At 43.1% G+C, this 27,449-nt stretch overlaps 1 protein-coding gene across 1 annotated transcript in view; it reads left to right on the forward strand.

The window, feature by feature from the left end:
• The window catches only part of LOC138250008 (cohesin subunit SA-2-like), a 434,120-nt gene that overhangs the window by 234,689 nt on the left and 171,982 nt on the right, over positions 1-27,449 (forward strand). Inside the window, exons 13-16 of the mRNA XM_069204310.1 lie at positions 6,270-6,377; positions 15,495-15,606; positions 15,776-15,893; positions 20,826-20,929. Of these exons, the coding sequence (XP_069060411.1) occupies positions 6,270-6,377; positions 15,495-15,606; positions 15,776-15,893; positions 20,826-20,929 (442 nt within the window). The remainder of the gene's footprint in view (positions 1-6,269; positions 6,378-15,494; positions 15,607-15,775; positions 15,894-20,825; positions 20,930-27,449) is intronic.

Genomic DNA, 27,449 nt, shown 5'->3' on the forward strand with positions numbered 1-27,449 from the left:
CAGTTTGAGCTGGGAAATCATTGCTGTTTGAAGTCATCTGTATCTATGGTACAGGAACATACTTGAGTCGAAACGTGTACTTGTTCCTTCAGTTTTCTTACAGGCATGGACCCATGCATAAAAAGTAGAGTTTTTATTGGTATACATGATGATTTGATCACTTATAAATCATCTTGTAAATTTCCGAAACAGCAATTGATAGCCAACATACTTCAGTGGTGACACAGTCATCAATATTATCTGATAGACCTTGTTTCCGTTAAAAAAAAAACCTGTTTATTATTATGCTGTTCTCTGAAACACCTTGTTTCCTTATAATAAAATTAAAATAAGCCTTTCTATGACTGTGCATATCGTTGGGTTGGTGAATGTGTTCAAATCATCTAGGGCATCATGAACACATCAGTCCTCGCTTCAGATCTGGATTTGTTTTTCATGTTGCTGTACACTCTCAATCCTTTTGGATCTGGTGAGTGCAGGTGAATTTTTATCTTTTTATTGGGTATGTCTCATCTTCTTGATTACTAGATAAGTAGTTCAAAAAGTGTTCCATCCATTTGGGCCATATATTGACTGGTTGCCTTGGGTAAATTGAGAAAGGACCCTGGAGATGTGAGGGTATATGTGTGCACTACTCAGTTGATGGCTGAGATGAGTTGATAATCAGGTAAGGAATACAACTACCCTGCCCAGAAGTACTTCCGAAAGAATAATGATACTTCAAAAATATTTGCCAAAATTACGAGAACCAACAGTAGTTTACAGCTCTTTAAGCATATAGTCAGTTGCTACACATTGTTGACTCTTGAGAAAAAAGAAAGATAATCAGTACAGAAGGGTAGAAGTGAGTCAGAGGATTGAAAGTCTCACCATATGCCTTCAGTGCTAATTAATATAATCATGCAGATGTTTGTTCCTTTGGAGGGAAGATGTGCGTCCATGACACAAAAGAGAATTGAGCTCACTGGGTCTCGAGGCAGCTCCAACATGTCCACCACATAACTGTAGTGAAATTGCATCTTTAGTGACTTTGCTCGTCAAAGTTACGCATAGTCCCTGTGTGTGTTGCTGCCACTGCACACACCTCGGTGCAGGAAAGTGTATGATTCTAGCATGGCAATGTCAGAAGGGTGCACGAGAAAGAAAATCGAAGTGAATGCAATCCTCTGGGAGGAGTTGAAGGAATATTACAGAGAATATAAGGAATTTAGTGAAGGACGTTTTTGAAAAACGGTTCGATTATGAAGAAGCTTGTGAAGGGTGTGTTGAAGAGATTCTGCACAGTCAGCAATGTGTTAAAGAGTATAGAGAGTTCCTGTGTAGGATTGGGATGATTGTATCGCCTATGAAGCTGAGAAGGAAAATCATCCACATGTCATAAATGTCATTTGGCCATCGTGAAATGTAAACCTAAGGCCAAGAAGTTTTACTAGTGACCTTGGATGGATGTTGAAGTTGATCGCTTTGTGAGAGTGTGTGAGAAATGTGGAAAGGCTGTTAAGTCCCAAGTTACTTTCAGGCCTCCTCTAAGCTTGGGGAAGAATGTTGATAGTTCAGGGGTGGTGATAATTGCCACCCCACAACATTGTGTGCAGTGAAATGAGCCGTGGGCAGATAGTGTCTGAAGAACAGTGTTTGAAGGACACCCATGGCCTTAGCTGTCTCTGTGTCCTTCTTAATGTTCTCATCTATTCCGCTTGCATTCTAAAGAGATGCTCACCATCAAAAGACAAGTTGTGGAGATGTTGTTGCACCTCTGGATTGAAATCAGACATGGGCAGCCAGGCGTGCCTGCGATAAAGGACACTGGTGTTGAGGCTTTGGACAGAGGTGTCTGCGGTGTCCAAAGCGTTTCTGATGTTTGTGTTGGAAATAATTTCCTCTCCTACACCAACTTCTAACTTTTTTTTTTTTATATTGACTTGGGGATGTGCTGGATCAGGTCTTCCATCTCATCCCAGTGGGCTTGGTCACACTGAGAGAGCAGACCCACTGAATTGGCATTCTGCCAGTGTGTGGCAGACTGGGCAGCGACGTGTTTGCCTGCTGCATCAATCTTTTTGCTCTCCCGGTTGGGAGGAGAAGCTTCTCCTGTACCCTGGAAATTATTATGTTTCCGTGCTGTATGTACAAGCAGTGAGTCAGGTGGTAGTTGGCCCCCAATGTAAGGTAGATCAGAGGGGGATGCATTATATTTCATCCACTCTTAGCATGATAATTCACCTCTTCACTGATTCCTTAAGGGTTCCAAGAGCGGTCCTAAGCATGTCCTTAAGCATAGGTAGATATAGTATTGACCTATTTATTGAGGAGATGGTCCCCACAAAAAAGTTATCTTCAACCTGCTTATGCATCTTCACCTTGTAAAAGGTTGCTGCATGGTGGAGAACCTCATGGTATGGTGTGGTGTTTTTTGGGGGTGAATGCTTGGTCGGGTGGAGACCCAGATCAGAGTCAGTTGAGTGCTTCACGTCATAGTCATCCTAAGGTTCATCATGGGGATGTGGGTCATACGGCGAGTTAAAAGGGTTGTAGGGAGACCTTTGACACTCCCCAAGAAGGATGAAAACACTGGGGTGAAGCTTCGCTAGGATTCAACCAGTGGCAGGCTGGATGTAGATACAGCTCTGCCTGGTGTTGAGCTCCTTGTGGAAATGCTGGAGGATTGGCTGGTCGAAATTTTCAGAAGTGGCCTAGAAGGCAGGCCTGAACACCAGTATTTTCAGAGCTGTATGTTTCAGATGCCCTTGTGGTGCCGAGTTGGGTTTCGGATCAGAGGTCTTCAGCTCGGAGGCGGATCTCCAGGATGTCTTCTAGGCCGGAGTCGATTCAGTTGTCAATGTGGACAGATGAGGTTTGGAGGAGGTCTTTGGCACCAAAGCTTGGGCATGCATCAGGTCCAATCCCTCTACTTGGCCCATCAATGGTCTTTCATCAGTGGTGAACTGGATGCCTCGTGAGTGGCCTGGGAACTCTAAGATCTGACTTCCCTGAAGTGTGAGTCATGTCGAGGAGCAGTCTGTGGAAGGGTAGTACTTAGAACCGGAACTCTCGGCTGATGACAGCTCCTCTATCTAGGTGGCGAGGTCTCTGGCTGTTGGTCGTCATCAGTGTCTCAGTCATCAAAGAAGTCGGGATGTTGTTCTGTTGACTGTGCAGCATTGAAGCTGAGGTGATACGATGGTCTTGGCGGTTTTGAAGCTTTTTTTTCATGTCAATGGCGAGACACGCTACGCTGGAGTCCTCCTGGTGGTCGGGGGACAAGTAGAGGTTACAGACTTGGGGGAGTTTGTCCTCCGATATTTCAAGTGACACTTGGGGCAAAAATGAAATGGAGCCCTTTCCATTACTGGGATATTCTTGTGCGTTGAGGAGGTGACTGAGGCTCGAAGGGGCCAGGCCCCGAATGGGGATGTCAAAATTGTGTGACTCAGGGACCTAGTCGAAGAGGGAACCAAACTGATGAAAACAGATGAGAGAAGTGCAATAGTAATTTCTTCAAATCAGGAACGAGCCCAGCAAGAACACCATGCATCGTACTGGAGCTTGAAGAGAGCCAATGGCAGAGAAAAAACAATCTGACAAAGGAGCAGATCTACGTCAGACGATGGGGTGCACTCACCTCCCTCTTTCAGTGCTTCAGCCCCTGCAGCACCTTACAGGGAGATTGTCTGTACATGATGCTTATGTATTACAGTAGGGCATGCACTTTGGTATCCTACTACTTCATGTCAACTGTTTGGGGATGGCTGATGTTTCTTGTTGTTTGTTTTTCCCTTGCATTACTACTTCCTATAGAAAACAATGAAAGAGGTCTATTAAAAAAAATCACAATGGAACATATGCCCAAGTGCATTACCAGCAATAGGTGAAACCACTATACTTTGTGACTCGAAAAGTCTTTTTAGAAGAAAACAACCTGCACACATCCGAGCACAACACTAGAAGACAGGAGCATGCCCAGCATGTGAATCAACAGGACCACATGCCACAAGCAGATGCTTACAGGATAAGTAACATTTTCCTTAATACCTACAAGCATGCTATTCCCTTTACTGCCAGGGTCATTTGACCTGGAGACGCCTGTGAAGGGATGGGTATAAGCAGGTGAACAACAGCCCTGTAGAAGACATGGTTGTCGTACTACACATCCTCATACAGTATCCTCATAAATAAAATAAAATCATTAACATTTATTAAGCGCGCTACTCACCCGTGCGGGTCTCAAGGTGCTAGGGGAACGGGGGGGTTACTGCTGCTCGAAAAGCCAGGTTTTTAGGAGTCTCCGGAAAGCGGGGTGGTCCTGGGTGGTCCTGAGGCTGGTGGGGAGGGAGTTCCAGGTCTTGGCCGCCAGGAAGGAAAAAGATCTCCCAGCCGCCGTGGAGCGGCGGATGCGAGGGACGGCAGCGAGTGCGAGACCAGAGGAACGGAGGAGGCGGGTGGGGACGTAGAAGCTGAGGCGTCGGTTGAGGTATTCCGGTCCCTTGTTGTGGAGGGCTTTGTGTGCGTGGGTGAGAAGTCGAAAGGTGATCCTTTTGCTGACTGGGAGCCAATGCAGGTGTCTCAGGTGTGCGGAGATGTGGCTGTTGCGGGGTACGTCGAGGATGAGGCGCGCTGATGCGTTTTGAATGCGTTGCAGGCGATTTTGGAGTTTGGCTGTGGTCCCGGCGTAGAGGGTGTTGCCGTAGTCCAGGCGGCTCATGACGAGGGCGTGGGTCACGGTTTTTCTAGTGTCGGCGGGGATCCAGCGGAAGATCTTGCGGAGCATGCGGAGGGTGAGGAAGCAGGCGGAGGACACGGCGTTGACTTGCTTGGTCATGGTGAGAAGAGGGTCCAAGATGAAGCCGAGGTTGCGGGCGTGGTCTGTGGGGGTCGGTGCGGTGCCGAGGGCCGTGGGCCACCAGGAGTCGTCCCAGGCGGACGGGGTGTTGCCGAGGATGAGGACTTCCTTTTTTTCAGAGTTCAGCTTTAGGCGGCTGAGCCTCATCCAATCTGCGACGTCCTTCATACCCTCTTGTAGGTTGGTCTTGGCGCTATCGGGGTCCTTGGTGAGGGAGAGTATAAGTTGGGTGTCGTCGGCGTAGGAGGTGATGATGATGTCGTGCTTGCGAACGATGTTGGTGAGGGGGCTTATGTAGACATTGAAGAGTGTCGGGCTGAGCGATGAGCCTTGAGGTACGCCGCAGATGATCTCGGTGGGTTCTGAGCGAAACGGAGGGAGGTAAACTCTTTGGGAACGGTTTGAGAGGAAGGAGGCGATCCAGTCCAGGGCCTGGCCTTGGATCCCGGTGGAGCAGAGGCGGGTGATTAGGGTGCGGTGACAGACGGTGTCGAAGGCAGCCGAGAGGTCGAGGAGAATGAGGGCGACTGTTTCACCGTTGTCCATCAGGGTTCTGATGTCGTCAGTGACTGAGATGAGGGCGGTTTCCGTGCTGTGGTTGGTTCGGAATCCGGTTTGTGAAGGGTCGAGCAGGTTGTTGTTTTCCAGGAAGGTGGTCAGCTGTTTGTTGACGGTCTTCTCTATTACCTTGGCTGGGAAAGGCAGAAGAGAGATGGGGCGGCAGTTTTTCAGGTCGCTCGGGTCAGCCGTAGGTTTCTTTAGTAGGGCGTTGACTTCGGCGTGTTTCCAGCATTCGGGGAAGGTAGCAGAAGAAAAAGAAGAGTTGAAGACGGTCTGGAGGTGCGGGGCGATGATGTCGTCGGCTTTGTTAAAGATGAAGTGAGGGCAGGGGTCCGAAGGGGCGCCAGAGTGGATAGAGTTCATGATGGATTTGGTTTCTTCAGTGTTGATGTGGGTCCAGTTGTTGAGGGTAATGGCCGGGGGTGCGGGTTCGGTGGTGTTATGTTGGGTCTGGTGTCCGAAGCTGTCGTGGAGGTCGCTGATCTTGCGATGGAAGAAAGTGGCGAGGGATTCGCACAAATCCATAAGACACTACATTGAAAGTTTGAGTGATGTATAGTGACGTGTTATATTACTCTGGATTATAAAAGGAAAGGAAGAGTTCTTCAGTTTGATGTCTTTTCTGAGCTGCAGATCTTTGAGGAATGGTGGAGCAGCCTGCCCACATATTTATTCAAAATATATTGTTGTACCATCCTGTATCCAAGTGCTTCAGTTTTCAAAAGACACTCAATAATCTCTCTAATTGTTCATTGTTGTTTTCAGCGGGTGGGCATGCTGCAACTGAGCATGGACTTTGTTGCTTACAAATGTTTAAATCGAGAAACCATCATATCAGAATAATATCCCACTTTGTATCTTTTTGTAGGAACTGTGAGGATGTCTTTATGCAGGAAGATTGTGAAATCCTGTACCAGTTTGTATACGCTGCACACAGACCATTGGCTTCAGCAGCTGGGGAATTCCTTTATAAAAGGTAACCAGTCCTTTGCAAATGCAAATCTTGCTGATGTACAGCTCTAGTTTAAGTGCACTTCTTTTTCTTAAATGGTTTTTATCCGTTTTTGTAAACACAAACATGTTCAACTATAAAGAGCAACAAAAGTGAAGCTTGTGTTGTCTATGATGCCATTCAGTACCTTGACGTGATAGAACTCCTTTTATCTCACTCACTTTACAATTTTATATTGTTTATGGCCCACTCAAATCATCTGCTCTTGCTGTCAACAATGTAGGAATGGATGGGTTATAATGGGGTTTACGCAGCATGGCCTCACCCTTCTCAGCATCATGTGACCCTCTGGCAATCACCCACAGTAAAAAAGAATATCCAACATCCTGTCACACATTACCCTCAGCGTTCCCCCCTCTAAAAAACATAATTGGTATCTTGCCACCAACCCCCATCATTTTCTGCATTTGACATTTGATTTTTTAACAAAACACCTGATGTCCTGCCAACCCCCCTCCTCTTCAGTATTCCTGTCACCCCAAACTCAAATACATAAAAACCATACCTGCCCTCCTTCAACACACCCAACCCACTTTCTGTGCCTTCCCTTCCCCTCCTTGCCCGAAGAGCTGCTCTTTATCACAGCAAAGAACTGACATCCTCTGTGAGAATACTGTCAGCCCTATCAGTCCTGTCAACTGGGCCTGGAATTCTTTTATAACATTGCAATATCAGGAAACAACATTTTGTTCTCCACTTTTGCTGTATCATAGCAGTGAATAACCAGATTTTGAATCTGGTATTCACAGTAGTTGCTCTCAGTGAGAACCATGTGTAGCAATATGATAATAGATAGCTTCAGCACATATTTGCATGAAATGTGCATGGTGTACGGTAAGGAACACTGCTTCATGTTAGTAACACCTGCCGCTGGGTGTACCGGTAGAATGCTTACCCAAACTCTGACCAAAACAGAAGTCTTTACCCAGTCCCAAAGTATGTGATTTAGAGACCCTATATGTTGGGAAACATATGCAGACATCCCTCCACTCATAAATGTCTTTCTCAGAGGCCCTAAACTTCTCAGTTGTATGGCTTCACTGTTCAGTCAGAGGGTCTGTGAACATAGCTGGAGGTCACTCATACATCCAACATGCTGATCCGGGGTGTCACCGGTAAATCTTGCCTCAATATTTTTGTTTGTGCAAGACGCACCCTCTTCTAGAACTCCAGGATTCTGGGTCAAGATATATGGTTTGGAGGGAGGTGCCATCTTCCCTATGACATATTAGAGCAAGCTGGATGAGGCACAGGAGGTGAAACGTAGTTCTGTTATAGCATGCCTGGTGTGAAACTTTAAGTGAATAACCTGAAGGCTAGCCTGGATAACTACACCCCTCAAATGCACAAGAGCCTCTTCCTTGTTAGTGTTGTCCAGGCCTCTTCCACCCTCCACCTAGGGGCCTTGTAAGATAGTCATCATGTTATTCACTAGCATCCTTTAAGTCTTGGATGTCTCCAAATAGTACATTTCTCCATCAAAACTCTGGCTATAATACATACATACATACATAATCGGAATACTATGCTAGTGAATACTGTATGACCTCAAAGGTGTGATCTTGACGCCCAACATATATCAGAGAAACAGTTCTTCTACTTGTGCACTACTTTTTAGGTGCTTCTTGCTGTTCTGCAAACTAATCTGTCTGACAGGACAAAACTGTAACGGATTTTTGTGGCCAGAAGCCATTTCTATTTTTACTCCGTTGTTCATGCTGTTCTTTTCAGCTTTTTCTCTGCAGCCGTTGAAAAACGATGAGTGTAGTTTGTTCTATATACGTCCAGGATTTCCCTCATCCTCCAACCTATATTTGCCAGTGGCAAATATCTGCTCAGTTGTTGACACTGCTTGTTACTGAGAGGGTTATTTATACTTTAGCGGCTATGGAACGTCTGCCAAAAATTGGCAGATGTCCTGTGCACCCAGAATGTATAGCGAGGTACACACTCTTAACCAGGCAGGCTTGAATATCCACCAATTTTTGGTAGGTATCCTTCACCAGCCAAACTCTGTTGTGTTTTGGAAAGTATAAAACATTTTTTAGCAATTGTGTAAAGAATTTTCAGTTCTATTGAGGACACAGTGGCGAGGATTATGCTTTCTCTTTCTTTACTGAATTCACAGCAGCCAATGAAAAAGTGTTAAACAGCAAGCTACACTTCCAAGAAACGTCGTAGTCCATACACTGGCCAATCCCATGTCAGCACAACTATCTATATGTCCCTGAACACACTGTCCTTCCTCTTTCTTTGCAAAGTATCAGAACAGTAACACCTTGAAACTCCAATGAAACTGTAACCGCAGCACAGTACTGCAACAAAACCAGTTCATTTCGGAAGCAGATCTCCGCTCGAAACTTTTATCCTCAAGTGAAACTCTCACATCTTCATTTATGGTCAGACACTAGGAATAAAGTGACATGCTTATACTACAGCACTCGATAATAAAAAGCAAACAGGTGGGTATGAATAATTCAAACTTTATCAAAGAAAAATCTTCAGAAACATCATATATTGATAACATTGCATACATATGTATATGATTCTAATGGGTGGGATAATGCTTGCCTCCGTGCCCTTAATTGAATTGAAAATTCTTGAGGCGATAACTTGAAAATGTTTTATTCTATGGCAGGACAGGAGGCTTCAGATTATGCTAGTTTAAAGTTGATTCACCACTGCCAAAGCCACATCACCAATTGGTTTATGATAAAATACCTTAAAGGGATAATCTGAAGACCAATCTGCTGCGGCCATAATGTCTTCCAGTCTGGTACCTACACAAAAGGCTTTCAATGCTATGGCGCCTCCAAGAGAATGAGCTCAAAACCTAGTAATGTCAATTCCAGCTTCCCCTAATATCCACCTTTACCCATCTTGCCAAAGTGGCTGCTGACACTGGCTTATGCAGGTTCTGTAGAGAAATTAATAATTGACCTTGGGTATCTCCACAAAACTCTCTAGTGGAAGCTTCGTAAGCTTTCAAACTTTGTACCACACATAATTGTTTATTATGAGGAAAAGCTGGATATGAAATACAATGTGAGGCAATTTTGGTACGTCTAGAAATAGTAAAGGAAACTCCCAAGGGAGTAAATACTCTACCTGATAAATCCAGTGCTCTGACATCTGACACTCGTCTGCAAGATATTAAGCATAACAGGAGAGTAAGCTTAGCAGATAATTGTGTACATTACAAATCTTCATCGCACGGCAATGCCCGTAAAAAACGTAAGACAACATCAACATCAACATCTCATTTAGACTCATATCCTGGTTGAGGAGGACTAACCATTCTTATACCTTTAAGAAGTTTACAAATCAAGGGGTGCTCCTCAACCGGTTTACCTTCGAGATCTATATGGCCTGCCAAAATGGCTGACCTGAAATTATTAATGGTCCTGTATGCCAAGCCCTGTGATGCTAGATCTGAAAGGAAGTTGACAACACACCATTCTCTATACCAACCAACCCCATCTCTTCCATGCAGACTCATATCTCTTATGAGTGGAAGGGGCCCAGTATTGGGACAATAAAAACAGCTTCTTCTGAAACTCCAGGCACTTGCCAGCATTGCCTGAAAGTTCCCATGCCACGAGGGATAAGAGACCTGCTACTACCAGTGGGTGGGGAAGATCCAACAGATCAAATGTAGAGACTAATAGGACGGGATGTGGACCGGAAGGGCACATGCTATCGACCGCCACTGGGAACCAAGGTAGGGCCTTCCAAAGAGGGGCCACCAAGACCATATCCGCTGACTTCCTCCGTACCTGAGAGAGTACTCTCTGAATCAAGGAGAATGGGGAAAAGCGTGGAGGATACCGGTCGGCCATGTCTGCAGGAATGCATCCGATCCCGCTGCTATCGGATCTGGTCTCCAACTGTAAAATAGCGGGAGTTGAGAGTTCCGGCGAGATGCGAAAACTTTGATCGCACACGGACCCCACAGATGATTGAGCTTGTGAAACATTAGGGAATCGAGCTTTCCATCGCTGCCATCCCTCAGGAAGTGCAAATTCCAATCCGCTATCATATAGGATGTACTCTGCTGTCACACTGATGTGATGTTGAAGGCAAAATGCCCAAAACTCCTTGGCAATTTCTGCCAGAACGCAAGATCTCCCCAAGACGATTGACATAATGGATCGCCGAGATGTTGTCCATGCTCAACAGGATGCAAAACTCGCTTTGTGTGGGGGGGGGTAAACAACTGAATCGCAAAGGCCCCCTCTAGAAGCTCTAGACAATTGATGTGGAGGCTCAACTCTTCCACAGACCAGCGCCCTCCTGTCTGCACCGATCCGCAACGTGCTCCCCAGCCCCAGCGACTGGCATGGGATTCTATCATCATCTCTGGAGAGGACGCAAAAATGGCCTTGCCATTCCACCCATCCATGTGATCCAGCTACCAAGTTATCTCTGCATGAGCCTCGCTCGACTGCGGGATCTGTCCCTAATAAGATAGGCCCTTGCGAAGGTGTAGGATCTAAAGACGTTGAAGGGCCTTATAATGAAGGGGCCCTGGAAATATTGTTTGAATTGATGATGCCAAAAGACCAACTAGGTGAGCAAGCATCCTCAATGATATAGTCGGAGAGACAAGGGCTCTCCTCAATTCTTTCTGGGTCGAATTCCGCTTGGGGCAGTAAGCTTCAATTGAGCTTGCAGAGAATCCACCTGAAAGCCTAAGAACTCTATGGTTTGGGACGGAATCAAGCTGGATTTGTCCAAATTGATCAGGAACCCTAAATCCTGAAGAATCTGGATCACCCAGAACAGGAGCAACAAAACCAACTCTTCGCTCTGCGCTACGATTAAGACGTCATCTAGATAAATAATAAGGCTTACGCCCTTTTCTCTCCGAAATTGCACTTCTGCTCTTAAGAGCTATTGGCATTATTCAATATGCGAATGGCTCTTTGTGCCCATTCTAAGACCGTCTCGGGGTCTAAAGGTGTCTGAGTGTCTTTTGCTTGAACTGCTAATTCGAGGATCTTGGTAAGCGGTCCTGAGATGTCAAGGAGTTTGTCTTGGCATCCCTTTCAAGCTCTGTCCAGGTCCTTCTTCGTGTCTTTCACAAACTTCTTTAAGAAGGTGGCCGTTATGGAGTCAGGTTCTGGGGTATCTGCCACCTTGCCCAGGAGAGAAGGTCGCGGACACTCATAACGCAAAGTATTGCGTATATCCTTATCAAACTCTTATACAATTTATCCTGGACATAATAGGCAACTTCCATGCATGATCCATTCCGAAGAACGGGGGTGGATTATATTCTCCAGATCAAAGCATAGGTTTTTTAAAGGCTGAGACTCCTCCGCCATGTGGCGAGTCTTCCGTTTTTGTTTAGTCGCTGGTTTAGGGTCCTCATGATCCGAATCTGAGGTGTGAAATGAAGATGAGTGTCAGGTATCTGTCTGCTGAGTGGATGGCAAGGAAAAGGACCCATACTCATGATCCTTAAGCACAAGGCTGCCATTTGTGCTAGGATTTCAGCTGATGATGTAGGACCAATAGAGGCTCTTTGGGCAACGCCCAAATCTGATGTCTGACCATCTGTGCTCACATTCTCTGACGGGGTCTCCCCAACAATTCCCATTGCCGGAATCTGATTAGGGGTTGTGTAAATGTCTTAAGAGCCTTTATAAGAGCCTGGTTGACAGAGTCCTGGACGTGGTTGCGCATGGCCTCAACTAGTCTCTCCTCCATTTGATGTTCAAACGGCACTTCAGCAGTGCCTTGATAGTAATCATCCTCTTCGGCATACTACGCCATTGCTAGATCAGCAAGAGGGATGAAGGAGTTCAAGAGGGGGGAACCCAGCAGGTCAAAATCACTAATGTAGTGTGTATATATATATATGGCACACAGAGTCAAAGTTCCAGTCAGCTGACAATGAGGGTGGAGGGAGCACCTGCTAATCCCCAAAGCAAAAGCCTCAAATTTTTTGCACCCCGTTGGCCGTTCTAAGAGGATGCCGACTAGTGCTAGATGCTGTGTGCTCTTTCTGCAATAATCGCAGTCGATCAAACACTAAAAATAGTGACAGACTCAGTCTGCGCATGCGTGACGGTAGAAATAGAGGGCGAACTACACTCCATCCATCTTAAGCGTCTCAGCCTTGGGCACAAAGAATTAACTTGCCCGAGAGCTGCAGCGTTTTAACGCCCCGTCAGGCGTTCGATTATAAGTGCAGAAGTGCCGACAGCAAGACGGAGCAGAGACTGGCTTTGGTGAGCCGAAGGCCGGCACCGCACCACACCAGCTGATAGAGGTGAAAACATCTCTGCTTACTTGCCGGCAAGCCCCGCACCCACTCCACGTAAGTGAATAATGCACAATTAGATTAAATAAAAGTTATGGAGAGTGTAGTTCACTCACGCTGCGAGCAGCAAAGAAAGAGGAAGGACAGTGTGTTCAGGGACATATATACAGTTGGGCTGACATAGGACTGGTCAGTGTATGGACTACTACGTTTCTGGGAAGGGTAGTTTGATGTTCAACACTTTTTGATTGGCTGCTGGGAATTCAGTAAAGAAAGAGAAAGCATAATCCGAAGCCTCCATTCCTGCCATAGAATTTGGTTTATGAAATCAAAGTCATCAGCATATTAGTATGCAGGAGTCCAGCATTTTTAGGCGAGCATCAGGTTTTACCTTTAGACAGAATTGGATGTCATTACTTTACATATGTACTGACACCTTCTATTGGGTTATGTGCTCTCCTAATGGACCTGTATGTAGGTTTGAATTGACCCAGTGTAAAACGGGGTTCTAAAATTGTGTTCTCTGTGAGAAAGAATTAATTTTTTTAAAGATTTCAAAAGGTCAGACCAGACTTACAGGCGATCAAAGCAGTGTGCAGCGTAAAGAGAGGTGTGTGCTTGAGGAACTGGTACAAATAATAGTAATGAGCACATGGTAAAATCCATGGTAAATTGTTATACAATTACAATGTTTCTTGAAATTATATTTTTCAGATTTCAAGACAGCCATTTGTCCGAAAGTGCCCCTTTTTGACATGGGCACCCTAAAACTGTGCAATTGTTCCACAATTGCCAATACCTTTGATCCCTCTAAGTCCCTACTAAATGTTACCTCAGGTATATAGGGCAGCAGTACCAAAGAGGGTCCCCAAGGGCTGCAGCATGTATTGTGCTACCCTCAGGGACCCCTCGCCTACCACATGCAGACTGCCATTGCAGGTTGCATTTCTTGGAGCAGCTAAAAGTGAAACACAACATGGCACACAGCATGCAATATATGTAAGTCACCCCTACAGCAGGCCTTACAGCCCTAAGACAGGGTGCATTAAATTTCATGTGAGGACATATCTGCAAGAGCAGACATGCCCCTGCTATGACTTTGTTGATTCTTAGACATAGTGAGTGAACAGGGAAGCCATTTTACGTACATGTGCTGGACACTGGTCACAATGCACTCCCCAGCTACATGATGGCTTCATTGAGAATAGAGATGTTTGGTATCAAACATCTCTTATTAATAAACCCTCACTGATGCCAGTGATGGATTTATTAATATATGCACCCAGAGCCTGCCTTCAAAAAAGACCCAGGATCTCCCGAGGAGCAGCAGAGCTGCTTCCTTGCATCTTGCAGGGCACCCCAAGAGAACTGCGAGGACTCCGGACCACTGAAAGCCCAACACTTGAAAGCAACACTGCACCCGTGCAGCCTAGCTTGAGCTGAAGTTAGCCAAACATGCCAACGTGGTCCCCTAGCCCCTAGCCCTCCAGAGACAAAGCCCACCTTGGACTTGCCCACTGTGGACTCACCGACCCTGCCTGCAGTCTCTCCCCGCAGGCCTCCTCAACTTCAAGTGCTTCCAGTGGAGAAAACCCAAGGCCTCGAGACACATCTGCACCTGTCACCCCTGGCGAAGAGGACCAAAGGTATCCCTACTTCCCCGAACATCTAAAGACTTGAACCCACTTGTTAGTTTCTTTTCAACCGGACTGATCCCCGTTAACTAACACTGGGCAACCAACGCCATACTACACATTTGCACCTGGCCGCCCCACTGCCGACTGGTGTGACCTTTTGGTGTGGTCCTGATCCTTGCCCAATACTTACCTTAAGTCCAGGAGATTGGTGCCGTAAGTCGCTGGACTGTACCTGTTTGTTGTATTTGTTGTTCTTTCATAGGATAACATTGCAGCTTTCCAGAATTGCAAAAGTGTTGACTTTTCTAAACTGTTTTTTCTTGCAAAACTTAACTTACCTTATATTGATTCTGGTATCAAAACAAATGTAAAGATAGTTGTTATTTTTGTATATTGATGTGGATCTCCTTCTTAAGTTGTGTGGAACATTTATTGACTGTGTGTGTATTTGCAGATGCTAGACCACACTACTCCATAAAAAAGCTCCTTGGGATTGCTAGAGCAAGCCCCTATCCTCTAGTAAGGAAACCCCTGGACTCTTTGCACGGTATATGTATCTCATTTTGATATATCATATTAAGAGGCAGCTTCCTACACTGTGAAAGGGGAAACTATCAGTTCACAAATGAGTATCTCTTATAGGTAGTTTCTGTAACCTCCTTTGCCTATGGCCAAATACCATTTTAAGAAACAGAATTAATTCATTAAAAAATCAACTTACTTACAATGCTGAATTGTTAACGATTCTCCATATTACCTGCATATTAACCTTGGTTGCTAAGATCCCTTTTATTTGATTATATGTACCTGTTTATTTTATGCACACTTTTAGGGAAGTTGGACTTGCTGGATTTTTGGTTTTGTTTTTCCAAATCATCAGGTAAATTGTTTGTCTACAATGTTCCTACCTGTGGTTGGATTAGGTGAAAGAGCCAAAAGAGCTCATTAAAGAACAGTGCACAGATGTAGCCGATAGCAACTTAAATATCCTTTAGTAGAATGTCACATAATTCACCCAAGAAGATTTTTGTAAGCATTGCATTCTTGACAACTGTTTTCCTCCTAAAACAAGGATACACTTCAGAATGCAGTTTTGATCACATGAGGGGTATTCACCCAATTACTATATTATATTCTTAGTATTTTAAACAGCATTGTGACTTTTATTGTTTACAGGATGCTCAGCCATGACGATTCTGTAGATGAAGCTAGATGCAAAGGAAAGGAGGGATTTGAACTCCATGCATCCTACCTGAAGATATTTGTGAATTTCTTCCTTGAAAGTGAGGTATGACGAATGCATCTTCTCTAACGACCACAGAACCAGCAGAATGATCATTCATAATAATGTTTAACTGAAACATGGCGACCGATATTTATGGGAATAAATGTTATATATTTTAAGTGTCCATGTTAAGGTTTGCATAAATATCTCCACTTTTGTTTATATTGTCTAGCTCCATGAACATGTTGTGTACTTGGTAGACAGTCTTTGGGACTGGGCAGCTGGTTTCTTGAAGGACTGGGAGTGCATGACTGCACTGCTGCTGGGAGATGCAAATGCTGAGGAGGAAGGTATGTGTATTCATAATCGGTGGTCACCATCAGGTTTACGATAAGCACATAGGAACTGTTTTGCTTACCCTTCATGCTATACCCAGTTTATATTTAACAAAATATTTGAAGTACTGCCTCGCTATTTTCTCGGAATTTTAGACTATAATGTTGTTAAGTAACAACATATATTACACAAAAACATATGCAAGGAAGTAATTTTTTCATATAAAAAAAGTACAATAAGTTCATGATTATTGGGAGCCTTTTACAGCAGTGAATAATTGTGAAGGCTAACAGTGCTTCTGAACTACTATGGCTGTAGCATTGTTCATTTGTTTAAAGTACATTCTGCAGTGTCTGTGTGAACTATACATTTTAATATTTTAATTATATTAAACTAAGTACGTTACTGGAAAACTTATACATAGTGATATTTCTTTCAAATGCTTTAAATGAAGTTGAGAAAAGCACACTAAGCCAACTATGTTACTTAGAAGAAGCACTTCATGCTGCCACGTAAGAATCTGTAATTTGGAGTCTTGATAGTGAGTCTTCTTTAGGCATTGCAAAGTGTTTTTCTCTCAACCATCACAATGTTTTATGGAAAACGTAACTTGATGAAATTGTGAAATGTTATGCTTTGCCCACATTGATGTGAAACATTAGACTTATGTTACAGTTTGTGGTGCAAAAGGTAAACTTGCAGAGAAAACAACCTGCATACGTGCTGTAAAAAAGATCTTCAAATTTTGTTCTGTAAGGACAAGCGTAGGATAGGAAATTATTCATACTTGATAAATTGCAAAAACTGAAAACTTCTCAAAACTTTGCTGGCATAAAAAAACCTTTGCACACCTTTGGTTCTGTGGTTTGGGAACATTGGCCTTTATCCCATATCATTCATCCACCAGAGTTTCAATATGTCAGCCGAACCGTAGCCGTATGCTTATTGAATTAAGGCTGCAGTGCTTAACGAATTGTCGGCCATAGGATTGCACAAGAGGATCTTTCATTTTATAGCTCTGACTGCACTTCCAGCTACATTTCCACATCCAGTCGAACCAACTTCGTGGTAGAGGAAAAGTGATGGCCTCTTCTCACTGGGTAACTAAGCATTCTTCAGTTACTGAGGTGTGAGTTGCCATTGTGCAGCCCTCCGATTCCTCAGGTGTAGGATTGATGCAAGACAGTTAGCACAACAGTTTATTTCTGAGGATGAGGAATTTTTGGTACCTTTGAACCTCTCATTTTAAATGCCAATAAATATTTTAAAACAAAAACATTTTTCATAACCACTGGGAATTCCTCTGGGATGCATTCCATTGTCCTTTACAGGAGGAGGCAACATTGCTGCCCCAAGAGGTGCTATTTAGCCCAACTGTAGGCCATACTTCCTCTGAGTAGGAACATAAGCAACTTCAGTCATGTTTCATCTGTGAGATAAAGCTTGAGTTCCAATGGAACCGCTAGCAAAGGACTCATGTCTGTGTGGAGCTGCTGAGGCTGGAGACTTCAATGAGGTAGAGAGCAAATCATTGAGTAGATATTAAATAAAAATCGTGCAGTCATAGTGCCTTGTACTACAGTTAAGTGAACCAGGAGATGTGGCGAAAAGTGTAGCAGAGATGATCTGTGTTTGTTCAAGAGCACCAAGGGCCATTCTGGTTCTTGACTAGAATCCCATTGTGTTGGAAACACCTGAGGAAGTGGGTAGGGCTCTAGCGAAGGCTGCCAAGAGGTTCAGAAGTATGAAGGTGACCGCTTCTTATGAATCCACTGGACTTCAGGCCTTCCATGCAGCTATGATGGATGATTCTGCCCCACGGTATGAGCAGAATCCCACCTGGTCTTGGTCCAAGAGTTCCTGGTCCTTAATATAATCACTGAGTTTAGTGAATATAACTATTGTATAAACTTACCTAGACATTTTACAAGTACCCACTGTGGCTTGTGCAAAAGGTTTGTGAATGTGATTCATATCTCTGGATGAATCGGTCATTATGCCTCTTCCTGTTTTTAATAGCTTCCCCAAGCTTACTATGACCTTTAACAGACTGTAAAATCTGATAACCTCATGGTGATGCAAAAACGAATCGGAGCTGGTCTTAGTTTTTATGGCACATGGGCTACATGTATATGCTCATTAGCTAATTAGTATTCTGTACAATTTATTATGACATAGTAAGCTTTGTATATGGCAGCAGTCCACTGTATTTTATGATTTTCTGATCAGAATACATTCTAGTTCAATTTTTTTTAATTTAGAATTGATAAATGACCTTGGGAAATAAATCTTAAATCTATATTATTATTATTAATAGTAGTAGTAGTAGAAGTAGTAATAGTAGCACAATCAGCAGCTGTAGAGCATCAAATTTGCCTATAAAGGTTTAGTGTTGTGGGTTTGATAGTTAAGCTTACTTTGCAAAGTTATTATGGCTTGGCTAAATGCTAGATGGTCAGGAATGCTTTGTATGCATGGCAGAAGGAGGTGGCAGCGTTTTGATGCTAGAATGAAGAAGAATGCCTGTCATGGTGAACCTTGTGGAAGTGGATGATAGACGTTATATTTTAAGCCGAAGAGGTGAGGTATCCAACCCAGCTGCAGTAATAGAATTTGACCATGTTGAAAGGTGATGATATAATCATTCCCATTGTACTTGTTTGGCTACTGGCAAACAGAGGAGAGCACATAGGGTTGGTTCAATTTATCACTATAGTTGGTGCCCAACAGGATGCAGTATTATGAACTCTTTGGAGCTTATGGAGGATGGATGTTGGGAAACAGAGTTAAATGTTATTATTCTAGTCTAGACTAGATAAAATGAGAAATTAGCACAGTATCATTCCTAGAAACATTAAATAAGGGAGAATCCTTTTTGATCATGTTGCCGTATTAGAAAGAAGAGCATACTATGGAGTTAATGCACAAGGAGCCAAAGTGAAGATAGATAGTATGAGGCACGTGTCATGTTTTTTAACAGAGATGGAAAGTTTAAGGCAGAAGCCAATTGTTGATTTCCAGCTAGAGAATGGCCACCAACCATGGTAGGAATTAGGACCTCTGTTTTAACTCTTAAGTTTCAGCCATTTGTCTTGTATCCAGTGGTGGATTGTTATAATTTGCTGGTACGAGGTTTATATCCTTTATGATGAGTACCCAGAAGGACATATCATGCTAAACAATATTGCATGCTGATTGTGTGTGGGCACATGGTGGTAGTTCCTTGGCATTTGTGACTGAGTTGAGGAATTTTACACCATGCATCGCCATTCAAAGCTTTAGTGGCGTATATGATTCTGCCATTGGGCCCTCTGTCGCTATGCCATAACTTACATAGATTGCACCTAGACAGTTGTTGGCATACAAGATTATACTTTGGTATGTGGTTGCTATTCATGCATATTTTGAATAATTTGTGTGAATATATAATGCTGTGCCTGGGTATTTGAAGTTGCACTTAGTTATTCCTAGCTATCCTGGGTCATTTGCTTGAGGTTGTGTCTTGACATTTAAAACTGTGCTTTTGTAAAGGCTGTACCTCAGCATACAAGGCTAATGCTAGTCAGTTGAAGCAATGTAACATGGGTGTATTAGGCATATGATTGCTATACCTGGGAACACAATACCTTTGTAGTTGGTCTATGAAGGCTTTGGCCCTTGCATATTCTGACCTCCCCTCCTCATTTAGCAGCTTAATGCAATACTCAAGATAATGTGCTACACAGCTAAATTAGCATTTATTTTCTTTAGTAACTTTATCACTTTATTAATCTACTGCAGCAACGTCACTTCCCGTGGTGTTTTAGGGGGTGTCAAGATGTTTGATGGCATTTAATGTGGTGACTCATTGTCAAAGGTCATTTAATGTCACTTCTGCAACCACTGACATTTTAGTGAATTGATTTAATTATTAGTAAGTCTAGAATTAAACATTATGGGCCTGATCCTGAAATGTAGCTTACACTTTAGAGTAAGTTTACTACTTTATTTATTCACAAAATCAAAGTGTAAGTTCTCAAAAAATTCAAAAAGTAGTAAGTCCTGCATGACAGATGTCCAACCACTAGTACTGCAACAAACTCTCATTGAAAATAAATGTGGAGGGGATTTAATATAACACCCATAGGAAATAATGCTAAACTATTTTACACTATTTAAAATAGGTAAGAATATAAATAAATATATTTCAATGTTGGTATACACAAATAGTACACATTTAGTTATAAAATATTTTAATGAAAAAATAATGTAACAATAACTTTTTATTTAAATTAATTTTTATTAAAATATAACAACTAATTTTAAATAATTATATGTATGACGTTTAATAAATAATAATGCATATTAAAATATTGTGTTCCTTGGGTTGGGATTTACTTTTTAGTTTAAATTTAAGAAAAATAAATTTCATTTTATATAGTTCCATCAATTAAATATTTAGTTCAAAATGAATAGTGTTTTTTTTTTACTTTGCTCTGCTTTTAAAATGAATAAATGAAATTAATTTACATTAATGTCTAATATGAAAGTATTTTTAATATTTATTTTCTTGTTAAATACATTTTTTTTAATTTTTCCTATACGTTAACGTAGGAAGGTTGTGTAACAGGGAAAAATAATAAAGGTTATTTAACTTGAAGATTAATTTTGTACATTTATTTTAAATTTAGAACAAAATAAAAAATAGACTTGCCATCATTATCGTTAGTCAAAACTCTGCCCACTGTTCACGGTAGTAGTGTTGGAAATAATGTGCTGGTCGACTGCGTTCAGCATGCCCTTTTGTTTTTTGTATATAATTTTGTGTGCAGGGAACCGATGGTCAGTGAAAGAAATCAGCTGATTTAGTAATTTCCCTTATCTCTGTCTGTTGTCTTTATCGTTATTATCTGTTTTTTTTGTCTTATTTGGCAAAAGACTAAAGAATGAATGTAATTTACTCACAGCCCTCAGCAATGCCCAGGAGAGGGCTCTCATTGAAGTCATCTTAGCAAGTGTGCGGCAAGCTGTCGAAGGCCATCCTCCAGTGGGGAGAGGAGCAGCCAGGAAAGTCTGTGATTTTATTTAATTTTCCTTGTTTGATTGCAACACATCCACATTGTGTGACTTGCAGTGCAGAAAATGTTTTCAATGACTCAGCACAAAGCACATATGCAGCTGATTAAGGACCAGATGTATCAAAGGGTTTTGTCCATTCTGTGTCTATGGGAAAATGTGTTCGTACATATGGCCCTTAGTGACTTACACTAGAAATTTTATACTGAGTACTTGACCTCATATCAAAACACACATGGGTATCAGTGTTGATCATGTAGCTTCTGTAGCCAAGATTCACAATTAAAGGATGAAATTGCACATACATAGTGGTAAATGAGGGTTCAATTGTAAATGCATAAATCTATTATTAAAGATTCGACTGTGATAGTTGGCAGGTTTTTGCAAATGTTGAGACAATTCTTTCAGTGGAAGCAGCAAGATTTGTTTATGGTGAATCAAAGTGCTTGTGGGATTGGACTGATAGCCCCTGCCTAGGGAAAAAGATGGATAGAAGAGTTAGAGGAGATAGAAAGCTTGATTAAGAGAAGGATTGGTAAGAAGGTTGGTCTTTAGTAATTCCATGAAAAAGCAGCAAGATGGTAGTGACTCTGATGTGTTTGTGTGGGATGTGTCAGATTCTGGTGCTGTGATTCTGACTGATTATTGCCCTCCAGTATTTGAGATTGTGTGTTGTTATGGTGACAATGAGAGCAATAGTCACTCTGGTAGGTTACTTCTTGCTGAGAGGTGTAAATAGATAATATTTCATTTAAGATTGTTGCAATTGCATGTGGGGATAAGTGCAAGATTCCATTATCTGTGGTCTTCATCTTGCCTGGCTGCAGCAGTTTAGTTAGTATAGACTGTCATGGCGGCACATAGAAATTAAAGGTGTGTCTTGTGAAGTCTGTAGGGTTTTTATGGTACAATAGCATACACCTGTTATGTTAGACAGGCAAGGTAAAGTCTCTTATTGCTGCTAAACCATAGTTTTCTGCAACAATGTGCTGATGATTTTTGTAATGCCACAATAAACGCCCAAGCATAATCACATTTGTCAATCACAAGGATCTATATGCCACATGCTCTTGGACTTCCATAGACAAAGGATGCTGAGTAAGAGACATTGACACTCTTCAGAATTGTGGCATCTTAGGGCAACAGAACTGATAGTTCTTCTTTACATATGTTGTGAGTGATCGTGATCCTGCATGGCCATTCAGGTTGTATTGAGTAATATATTCAATATTCCCTGTAGAGCTCCCTGCCATAATTGTGATTGTTCCTTGACATTATGAAAAAAAACTTGTGCTCTCTTTACCATAGTTCAAAAAGATTCAGTCTTCTCAGAAATCAGTTATTTTTATCTAAGTATGGCAAGATGCCTATGCTTACCTAGTTAATTCCGAATCAACACACATCCCACTCGGACCAGGAAACTTTGGGAGAATGGGAGGAAGATCAACCTTAGAGGGTCAAACAGGATCACAAAGGGAGCTGCTTCAACTCTTAATTCCTGCCCTAACTGTGGACATCCGAAACTAGAAAGGGGAAGGGAGGGATGAGTCACTGACTACAATGACAGATTTGGACTATACGAAGAATTTAAGAGTTCCAAGTGACTACACTATGCACACTTCAACTCATAAAACCATAAATCTCCAACTCCAGCTGTGAGGAGCCAGGGATCTGTGTAAAACACACTCAACTTAGAGGTCAGGAAGAAATCACAGAGAAAGAACTCATAGTAAAAAACAACTTTGGTCTTTTGACCGCCAGGGTAAATGTGGCGGTATCACCGTCAACAGGCTGGCGGTGTATACCACCACATTATGATTGTGGCGAGTTGGCGGTTGCCAACCCGCCACATCTCCACTCATACACTCATAAATGTACATGTCCACAACAGACTGCCAACGGCATTATGAGCCGGCCTACCGCCATGATTTCCACAGCAGTAGCACCGCCATGAAAACCATGGCGTAAGGGCTACCAGTGACAAGGAACTCCTTCCCTGTCACTGGTAGACGGCTCCCCCACCCCCAGCAAGCTTCTGACTCCCCTACACACATAGCACCCCCCCCCCCCCATAGCACCACTTCCACACATACATGCACACACACGCACCACGCATACACCCTTTCACCTCCACTTTCAGACACGCATCCACTCACACTCATCCATACATGCATTCCCTCACACATACTCAAACTCATCCATACACGCATTTACTCACACATACTGAAACGCATTCAGGCACGCATTCACTCACACATACTGACACGCATTCAGGCACGCATTCACTCACACATACTGACATGCATTCAGGCACGCATCCACACAAATATACTCACACGCATACACACTGACATGCAGACATGCACTCACTGCAACATTCATACATGCATTCACTCACATGCATACAACCACGCATACACCACAACACTCACAGATGCATTCACACACGCACACACACATTCATACACACAGGCAGACACCACACACAACACCCCCCACCCCGCTCCCCTGTCGGACGCCCGGCTTATCTTGTCCGGCGATCAGGTCATCCTGCAGGGAGGGGGCGCTGCTACCGCCAGCAGCGCCCCACCATCAGGACACCGCAAGGCCGTATTAATGGTCTTAATACGGCTGGTGGCGTCCTACTGGTGGGGCGGGCGGTGCAGGTGGTAGCAATGACAGAGCGCCACCATCCACCAACATGGCTACTGCTGGATTTCCACCAGTGTGGTGGAAATCCGGCAGTGCCCATTATATGGTGGGCGGAAGACTGCCAGCACTGGCGGTCTTGTGGCGCCCGTGGCTTCGGCGGTCTGAAGAAAAGACCGCCAAAGTCATAATGAGGGCCTATGTGCTTTAAAATTATAAAAGATATTATTCAGTAGATTCCCACAATCTCATTGTGGCCACATATGTTGCCAGTGATACAATTAAAACAAAAAGACTGCTTCAAAAAATTAAGGCATGAGATTTTAATGTCTGGAAAAGTGCTGGGACATAGATTTTCCTTAAGTATCAGTTTGCATTGTTTGCTCCATTTAAAAAATACTTGCAGTTTATCTTGTTTGTTTTAGTTTGACCCAACATCTCCATTAATTTCTCCTCTTGCAATCTACTCTTGGGTGCCTCATTGCTACATAATCTCGTTTATCATGCTGATTCTTTTATCGAAAGTTTTTAAAGATCGAACCCTGTCCCTTAAGGTTAGGAATGACATATTATGCTGTTGATGACAGCACTATATTGTGTAGCGAGATTAGGGTGACCCTTTAGCAGCTTTGTTCATAAACTAGTGTAGTTTGGATATTTAATTAATGTTCTTCTACACCCCTACACTATATATCATGTTTGGCAAATGAACCTCAGTATTGGTGTCCGGGGTGACAAGGCGGCCTAGGTCAGCTGTTTGCACGGATGTATGTTAGGGCTCACAGTGATCCAGATGGAAATTCCAGTTAACCTGTAACACATAGTTTATACTGCAACAGCTTGTTCGATGTGGCGTTTTGGACATTGAACTAGATGTGACATCTGAAAAGCAAGTGGACTTGTTTTAGAAAATACATACAGACAACTGGAGTCAGTGGTATTTGCTGCCATAGCTGATCGACAATCTCAAAACTTGCCGGCAGCTGGGTTAAGTAGCAACTATTTGAAATTGGTCATCTCCGATTGCCATACCATACTAATCTGAGCAAATATCAATACTCAGGAGCAAATATCAGTACTCAGGAGCAGGGTCTACCAAGAGTCTAGACAGAATGTCAGTTTTATGGACAAATGAGATGTATTTTTTCAAACGAATCCTCAAAAAATGTTTTAGTTTTCACCAGGAAAAAGTTTGGGGAAATAGGTTCACTTGGCTTAGTTGTTTGTAGTTGCTTTGTTGACATGGAGCTGCATCCTTCGTAGGTCTAGCTTTACAGTGCTGCTGTCTGCCAGAGCCTTTGCCTCTGCACATCTTAAAAGTATACACGCAGTGGTTTCAGAGATGCTCTTGGCTGTTTGGCGCATCACCCCACCTCCTAGAAAATACTTTTGCTGCAATGCATGTTGTGCATTATTTTCAGCATATGGCAGGGGATATTTTGTGAATGAAGAAACCATTATTAAAACATTATTCCCCTTTAAAAGAATAATCTTTTACATTATTAGCAAATATTTACTCGAAGTATGAGCTAAACATTAAGTATTTAAATGCTCGATATAATGTGCTGCGTGTTATTTTTAAAGAAAATGTATTTTTCTGGAAAAAGACTCCATAAAAAGGTTTTTTTTGTTTAAAAGGCTGTCAATATTCACATACTTTTCTTAATGATCTGTGTTATTAATTTATTCAGGTTCCTGCTTCATTCATGAGGTGTGATCAGACAGTTTACTTTGTTTGTGAGCATGCCTCTCACAAAGATTGTTTGTGCCTTTGGGGGTCCTTCTTCTATGCTACTAATTGTATGTGTTGCGGTGATTGTTAATCTGTGTCACTGACAGTGTGTGCCACTGAGGTCCTTATTCAAAGTCATTCTTTGTTTGTGCCACTGTTGTCCTTTTTTGTGTGGTTAGTTCAGTGTGCCATTATTGTCCTTCTGTGGGACTGATAAACCATGTCTCATTAATTTAAATACAGTCCTTTTTTTATGTTTGAAATTATATCACATTCACTTTGCAGTGCCATTATAACAAATTGTAGCTATTTTTTTAAATTACATGACAAATAGTAATCACCTGTGGCAGTGCATGCTTGTCTTGCTCACTCTCAGAACACCTAGCAGTGATAAAGCCAATAGATCTGGCCTTAAAGTGCTAAAATATGCACATAGAATTTATGTATATCTGTATTTGCATGCATATGAAATCCAGACAGGTTGGCATTGCCAGTGTTTATTACTTCAGTAGCCTATTTCGTTCAGTCGCAGCTGTGTTTTCTATTTTTCCATGAATTCTGTGTCCCTCTATAAGGAGCCCATGCTGTAAGATGCCTTATCCTCATTAGGGTGATGAATGCAAGACCTTGGGGACCTAATAAAACTGATCAGTCATAAAAAACTAGGGCCCTCATTACGACTTCGGCGGTCTTTTAAAAAAAAACACCGACGCCGTGGGCGCCTGAAGACCGCCAGTACTGTCGGTCTTCCAACTGCCATATTACGAGTGCTGAAGGATTTCTGTCACAATTTGGGCGGAAATCCTTCAGCACTTTTGCTGATGGTTGGCAGCCCAGAGGCGGTTCCACGGCCGTCTCTGCCACGCCAAAAGGGCTTCGCCCGCCATATTAGAAGCAGTAATACGGCATGGCGGTGTCCTGATGATGGGGCGCTGCTGGCGGTGGAAGCGCCAGGTCCTGTTCCTTAGCGGACGACCTCCTCGCTGGACAAAGTAAGTCGATAGTCCGACAGGGGAGGTGGGTGAGAGGTGGGGGGGTGTTTGGTATGCGTGTGTGAGTGGGTGATTGGGTGTATGTCTGCTTGTCTGAATGTAAGTGTGTATGTGAATTTGTGAATGCGTGTGCGACTAAGTGTGTATGCATGTGTGTAAGTTTGGGAGAATATACACTGGACCTTTAACCTCCCTGTCCCTCTTTCGTTTGTTTATATATGCATGTGTGTATGCATGTGTGATTGTTGGAGTGAGTGTGTGTTGGTATGTTTGTGTGAATGTGTGTCTGTTGGTGAGAGTGAGTCAGTGTATGTATGCGTGTTGGTGAATGCATGTATGTATGTGTGATGTGAATGCGTGCATGCGGGGTGTGTGTGCCTGTATGCGGGGAGGGTGGAGCTGTCATGGAAGGGGGGTGCAGAGGGTGTGCTGTCATGGTGAGGGGGAAGAGGGGTCCATGAATCGAAGGAGGGGTGTTGGGGGATTCGTCTGCCGGCGACAGGAAAGGAATTTCCTGTCACTGGCAGCCTTTCTGCCAGGGTTTTTGTGTAGGTGATACCGCCGACGAAACCCTAGCGGAAAGGCAACTCACAATACTGCCGGCAGTCTTCAGTGGACAGCTGGCCCAGAGGTGCTGTCCTTCGGCTTGGCTGTCCTACAGCCCTGGCGGTACCAGCGGAGATGTGGTGGTTTGGCAGAAGCCAAACCGCCACACTCGTAATGTGGCAGTCTTCACCGCCAGCCTGTCGGCGGTGAGACGCCGACGTGGCCCTGGCGGTCTTCGCACCGCCATGGTCTTAAAGAGAGCCGAGGTATTTTAAATGCCTTGGTCATTTAAGTTTGGATTAAGTGCAGATTTCCAGCAGGTAAGCTCTATTTGTCTTATGGTTCATGACAAAAGGTTACAGATTGTCCTGTTAAATTTATGGAAACGCATTTTAGAATTGTGCTTACACATTTTAAGTAAAAATGGATTTGGCTTAATATTTTGAGAAAAAAATACTCAATCTTGAAGTAGTCTTTTTTCAGTCTTTAAAGCTTCATACTTAGATGTTCTACATGTTTAATTGAATACCGTAATAATGAATGTTTAATGCACTACCTGTCAAGTAATATTGCAAAGATGAGAGCTCAACCTTTCC

Source organism: Pleurodeles waltl, chromosome 8, assembly GCF_031143425.1.
Source record: "Pleurodeles waltl isolate 20211129_DDA chromosome 8, aPleWal1.hap1.20221129, whole genome shotgun sequence".
NCBI lineage: Eukaryota > Metazoa > Chordata > Amphibia > Caudata > Salamandridae > Pleurodeles > Pleurodeles waltl.